At 60.6% G+C, this 6,388-nt stretch overlaps 1 protein-coding gene across 6 annotated transcripts in view; it reads right to left on the reverse strand.

Annotated features, from left to right (window-relative positions):
* ATP13A2 (ATPase cation transporting 13A2) overlaps positions 1–6,046 on the reverse strand; it is a 19,749-nt gene extending 13,703 nt beyond the window's left edge. For 5 of the 6 annotated variants that reach the window (XM_040462529.1, XM_040462542.1, XM_040462531.1 and 2 more), the window contains exon 1: positions 5,796–6,045. In XM_040462529.1, coding sequence (XP_040318463.1) covers positions 5,796–5,805 — 10 coding nt within the window. In that variant the 5' untranslated portion in view covers positions 5,806–6,045. Of the gene's footprint in view, positions 1–5,795 lie in introns of all 6 variants that reach the window. The other variant, XM_040462528.1, reaches the window with a different exon arrangement.
* Between the last annotated feature and the right edge of the window lie 342 nt (positions 6,047–6,388).

Here is a 6,388-nt window from a genome sequence, read left to right on the forward strand (position 1 = left end):
ACGTTTATTTATTTTTGGGACAGAGAGAGACAGAGCATGAACGGGGGAGGGGCAGAGAGAGAGGGAGACACAGGATCGGAAACAGGCTCCAGGCTCTGAGCCATCCGCCCAGAGCCCGACGCGGGGCTCGAACTCACGGACCGCGAGATCGCGACCTGGCTGAAGTCGGACGCTTAACCGACTGCGCCACCCAGGCGCCCCAAGCATCGCTGTTTTATAAACTGGTCTGACGGATCTCATGGCAGTGATCTGGCACTCACCATGTCGAGCTCCTTTGTGCGTCTGGCTCTCTCTGGCTGGGTGTCGGCTCAGAATGGGGTGGGGGACAGGCCCTGGGGGGAGGCACCCTGAGCTCACACTGCCCTCACACATCTAGCTGGTAGCTTCCTGGGAGCTATGTGCCCCTCTTTTCCGTCTGGTCCCCACCCTGAGGGCAGGGATCAGGGCTGCTCCTCCTTGGTCAACTCCCGTGCCCGGCAGAGTCCTGGCAGCGAGGAGATGCTGAGAAGCCAAGACGTCAGGCCCGCCTCTGATGGCAGCCAGGAAAGGGGCCTCCACTGCAAAGGGGAACTGGGGAGGGGTGAGGGGAGGGAGGAGCCCAGCCAGTGGGGGGGCTGGGGTGGGCAGAGAGGAGGGTTCAGCTGCAAAGAGAAGATGCTGTGTCCCAGCTGAGCAGTTACCAGGGTTCCTTACTTAACCTCTGCAAAGGGAGGGCTATCACCCCCATTTTACAGATGGGAGAACTGAGGCTCAGAGAACAGCACTAGGTGGCTCTATTGCAGAAATTCTGTTTACTTCTGTATCCCCAGCTGTAGAGCTGTGGTCCTGGCAGGGCGGGCAGGCAGTGAATGTTCCAGGGCTGCAGACGGGGTGGGCTCACGGCTCCCGCTGTCAGGCAGCCTTTGTGGGGTTCAGACATGCAGGTGCCTGGGCCCCTCCCCAGACCTGCTGGAGCAATGGCAGGAGCCTCTGGAAAAGCTCGCTTAGAGGGATGGGAGGGCCGGGCAGGTGGGGGCTTCCCAAGCTCCCGTCCCCCTGGCCTGGAAGTTTCCACCAACGAGCCCAGAGTGTCCCAGGCTGCTGCCACTGTCATAAACATCCCCAGCCCCTCAGCTGCTCTCTCCCCACACACTTGGGCTTCTGAAACTCTCCAAACAGCCAACGCTCCCGAAGGCCCACTGTACACACATACCCTCTGCTCCTGGCCCTTTTTACACGGTTGACACAATAACCCTGCCACGGGAGCTCAATTATTAGCCCCTTTCTATAGAAGAAAAGGAGGCTCAGAGAGGTTAAGTCACTTGGCCAAATCACACAGCAAGTACACGGGAGCGTCGGGATGCAAGTCCAGGCAGGCTGACTCCAGGGTTTTCTCCCTCTGCTGGACCACCCGAGGACACCCTGAGGATTGGGGCCACGGGTCCCCACCAGGCCACGCAGATCTCCTACCCCAGCCCCCATATCGCCACGTAACGACGGGGATAATAATTACTATGGTAATGACCATAAAAAGAGCAGCCAATAGCCAATAAGCACTTCCCGGGTGACAAGACCCACTGGGAGCATCCCTATGAATTAGCTCCTTTACCCTCCAGCAACGCGAGGAGGCCGACTCATTTTTCTCATTTTACAAATGAGGGAACTGAGGCTCGGAGGGACAGAGAGCCCCAGGTAAATGATGGAGCCAGGAAGCTGGAGCCAGATCCTGTGTTTTTGGGGCCCATGTGGGCACTTTCAGAGACCAGGGCTCATGGCCTGCACCTCCCTAGGCCTCTCTGAACTTGATGAGTCAACAACCAATTAAGCCCCAGAAGCCCCACCTCCAGCCAGTCCCTCCCCTGCCCTGTCCACTTGGCTGACTCAGAACACAAATGGAGCCTCAGCTCAGGGACAGGGACACACACACACACACACACACACACACACACACACACACACACAGCCTGGGTGTCTGGCCGGCAACAGAGTCTCAAAGCCAGACGGGCAGGAGGCCAGGTCAGCCTTCTTCCCTGGGGTTCACATAGGTCCCAGACCGGGTCTCCTGAGATGGTCCCTTTCACTCTCTGCTCCCAGCCCAGTCCAGCTTGTGAGTGAGGCTTAGCAGAGCATCACTTCCTTCCCTTTCCGACAGCAGCCTGCAGACGACACACAGCGGAGGGCCCTCTGCTATCTGGTGTGGCCTGGGGGTGGTGATCACTAGGGTTCCGGGCCTGGAGGAGGGGTGGCAGAGAAGCAGGCATTTGGGGCAAGCGACACAGCCTGGCAAGCTGGGTTCGCAGGTCCTTGGCCACCCAAAAAACCACAGTCTTCTCTCGCCCCACTTCAAAAGGGGACAGTCCCAGTTGCTACCAGAACCCCAGCCATCTCTTCTGCCAGACAACTGCTCCCCGAGTGGGGCAGGGTGGGGAGTTTCTCCTTTAAGGTTGATCTCGGCTGGTCCGAGGTGTAAGGGAAAGAGAGAGCATCTTGGGGTGATAAGGGGTTGACACAGGCCGGGCATCGTTCCGTGGGCTTTGTACACATTAACTCACTCAATTCCTCACCACAACTCTATGAAGAGGGGACTCCTTTTATCCCTATTTTACAGATTAGGAAACTGAGGCCGGGAGGGGTGAAGTAAGTTGCCCAGACGCCACAGAGCCGGTGAGTGGCGGGATCCGGATCCAGGCGGTCTCGCGCAGGGGTCCGTGCTTTTTTTTTTTTTTTTTTAATTTTTAAGCTTATTCATTTATTTTGAGAGAGACAGAGACAGTGTGAGTAGGGGAAGGGCAGAAGAGAGAGAGAAAATCCCAAGCAGGCTCCGCACTGTCACCACAGAGCCCGATGCGGGGCTCAAACTCATGGAAACGATGCATTTGAACCGATCATGACCCGAGCCGAAACCGAAGAGTCGGATGCTCACCCGCCTGAGCCACCCAGGCGCCTCTAGGGTCCGCGCCCTTAACCACTGCCCTACCGTCCTCACAGCTGTCTTCGTCCGAGCCCCTGGCTCCCTTACAGGCAAGCTGTGTTTTGTGAGGCAAGTACCTTAACCTCTCTGGGCTTCCATTGCCCCTCTCGGGGAGCATAACCCTGAGCAGCTGGCACATGAGGAAGCGAGAGTAGCCGCCACCCAGGGGTGTCTCAAGTTCCTGAAGCGTGGCCAGTACACGTGGCAGAGGCTGGCTTCCCTGCCACGGAAGGGTTCTGCCCTCTTTCTCAGGCTCCCCTCTACTTTCCCATCACCCCGTCTGAAACCCACAGTGTCCCCTGCTCCCTGGTGCACACTCAACAGCCTCTCCGGGCTAACTGCTGGGGATGGGGAAGAAGCCTGCGGCACGCTGGGCCACCCAGAGCGGGTCGCTTCGCTGATCTGGTTTCATCCTGCAACCACCCTGCCATTTACCCCACTTAACAGGTGCGAAGGCTGAGTCCTGGGGAGGCAGTTTGCCCACCGACTTGTCGCAGCTGGAAAGGATCTGTCTGGCTCCCCCATCCTCTCTGTCTGCCTCAGCCACACCCACTGGCAGCCATCACAGCATCAGGCCTGCACGGGCGTCCCCCTCCGGCTCACAGTGCCTGGCACGAGGCTGGGACTCTGGAACCGTTTACTGAATGAACGAACGGCCGAGGCACGCCTGCACGTCTCGCTGACATGACAGCACCGGCCCCTGCCTCCGGGCCAGTCAGCTGCCAGGTGCAGAAGTACGGGCCTCGTCTTGGGGCGCCTGGGTGGCGCAGTCGGTTAAGCGTCCGACTTCAGCCAGGTCACGATCTCGCGGTCCGTGAGTTCGAGCCCCGCGTCGGGCTCTGGGCTGATGGCTCAGAGCCTGGAGCCTGTTTCCGATTCTGTGTCTCCCTCTCTCTCTGCCCCTCCCCCGTTCATGCTCTGTCTCTCTCTGTCCCAAAAAGAAATAAACGTTGAAAAAAAAAGAAGTACGGGCCTCGTCTTGAAGGGCCCTGCCAGAGATCACCCTGTGCCACCCTCGTTTGCTCGCTTCCCCCAGGCCCCAAACACCGTTCCCTCTGGGCAGTTCTTCCTGGTGCCCTCACACACCCCTCCTTTCAGGACGGGATGCTCTCCCAGTCAACCTCGGGAGGAAGGAAGGAAAGAAAGAGGGGCTTGAAGGAGGAAGTCAGATCTATGGAAAAGTCTAGCCTAGAAAACTCTGGTCTTCCAGCAAGATCAAGGCTAGGGCACTCTCTCCCTCCAGCAGGACACTTGTCAAGACACTGGCAAGTGCCTGTTGATCTCCTGTCACATCTCAGCTCCCCAGGAATGGCACAGGAGGATCAGGGCAGTATCTGATCTCTTTCAGCATCACCAGCTCAGGCTGGCCCAGAGCGGTCTGTGCGGTGCGGGATGAGAATACTTTTCAGGATGATTCGGTTGCTCTTCTGAATAACAGTGACTGAGGGGCAATTATCATCTCATTTTAGAGTAGGGAAAACTTCGGAACAAAGCTTCAAGATGCCTCGCCCAGAGACCTACAGCTCGAAAGGGCAGAAGCTGGGAACGCGTGGGTCTGCAGGAACACATTCCTCTTAGCTCATCCTCGCAGCCACACCGTGAAAGCGATGGATTTGGATCCCATTTAAAATGAGGCACAGAGAGGTTGATGAATATGTCCACAGTCACACAGATATGGGTGGTCAAGACTAGACTTGAACCCAGCCTGACTCTGCAGCCCTGGGGCAATGCCACCAGCACTCCAGAGCGAAGGGGCTGCAAAGCCATCTGAGAACCTCTCGTTTCCTGCGGAAGCCCCAGCTTCCTGCTGGTGACCTGGCAGTGGCCCAGGGCAGCAGCACTGCCTCCTCCTGCACTGTGCTTCCCCCGTGGCCAGAAGCTCCTCTCCTCTGCTAGGCTAGGGGGGAGAGGAACAGCCTGCTAGTAGTAATCCGATCTTCGGGTCTGGTGTTCGGAGGGTATCTTTCCTCAGCCTTCCCCCTTCCTCACCACCCCCCCCCCCCCCCGCACTCCCAGCTTCCGGTGGGGTGGCGGCGGTGGTTGGGGAGAGAGGTGGGAGGTGGGGAGGGAGAGCCCAGAACTGAGCCTTCTGCGACTGTACAGGATGCTCAACCTTTGGTGGGCCCTCTGCTGAGGCCTGAGTGACTGACATGGAGATGAGACCTCCCCCCTCCCGGAGAAGAGCGGGCCCCTTCTCAGCAGGTGGGATTTAATTTATACTCAGAAAAGGGTGGGCTTGGGACACGCGGTCTGGGAAGGGTCACAGGCAGGGTGTGGTCCTCGGACCCGGGGTGTTGACAGGCTTCCTCTGGAGGCCTGAGGCAGGAGTGGCATTTTGTGTCCAGGGCACTCTGACCCAGGGATTCGGGAGCCTGGCGTCTCCAACCCCATTCATTCATTCATTCTTCATTCATCCAAGAGGAGTAAGCACCCAGAGGCCCCGGATGCGGCGGCGTCCACGCATCTTCCCCATACATGCGGCCTTTTCCCCCGCCCTGGACATCCGTCACTGCGGGAGGGAGTCCAGTGGGAGTGGGGCATCTCCCCGCGCCCCTTCCCCGCGGGCCGCCAATCACCCTCGTGCACAGCGCCCAGGGCTGCTGGAAAGCAGGGAGGCGACGGTTCCGCGCGGCGCCATCCCCGGGCTCCTGGCCTCTATGGGAAGGGTCCCCGCGCCGACTCCCCCAGGAGGGGGCCGGGATGGGCTCGGGCATGCCTCCGGAGGTCGTTACCCTGGCCTGCGAGCCTGCGGTGGGGGTGTCGCGCCACTGCAGGCGCGACGACAGGAGGCCCAGGAGGCCCGGGGACCGCGCCCTGTTCGGGGAGGCCCCAGCCGCGGACTCACCTGCGCTCATGCCGGCTCCGCGCGCTCATCGCCGGCCCCGGCGCTGCGGCCCGTGGCCCGGGCCCGGGCGTCGCGATGCCCCGCGGCGGGGGCGCGAGGCAGGAGGCGGGAGGCGGCGGGGGGCGGGGTGCGGGGCAGAAGTCCGGTGGTGCGAGGTGGTCCGAGGCACCTGCACGGGAGCCGGCTGCCGGCGCGGCTGGGACGGTGCCGCAGTCGGGGTGTGCGCGCAGCCAAGCCCCGCCCGGCCCACTGCGGCCCCACGTCCGCCCGCGCGCGGGCTGCCGGGACTTGTAGTCCCAGCCGCCTCCGCCGCCCGCGTAGAGGCGGATCCACGGCCCGAGATACACAGACCCGGAGGCGGGCGCCGGTGTTGGGGGGGGGAGTTCCGACAGGGACCGTCAGGAACTCCGACCGCCAGTCCTTAGACACGTGAACACACGGACACACACTCAGAGACGGTAACCTTCAGACACACAAACACCAGTGCACAACACCCCTCCCACGCCACCCAGATTCACACACAGAGGTGTGACATTTAGAGAGAGGACAGCAGCCCTCAGGCGCACCCACACAGATGCACATACAGAGGCAGG

This window comes from Herpailurus yagouaroundi, unplaced genomic scaffold, assembly GCF_014898765.1.
Source record: "Herpailurus yagouaroundi ecotype Mexico unplaced genomic scaffold, PumYag 77, whole genome shotgun sequence".
In the NCBI taxonomy this organism is placed as follows: domain Eukaryota; kingdom Metazoa; phylum Chordata; class Mammalia; order Carnivora; family Felidae; genus Herpailurus; species Herpailurus yagouaroundi.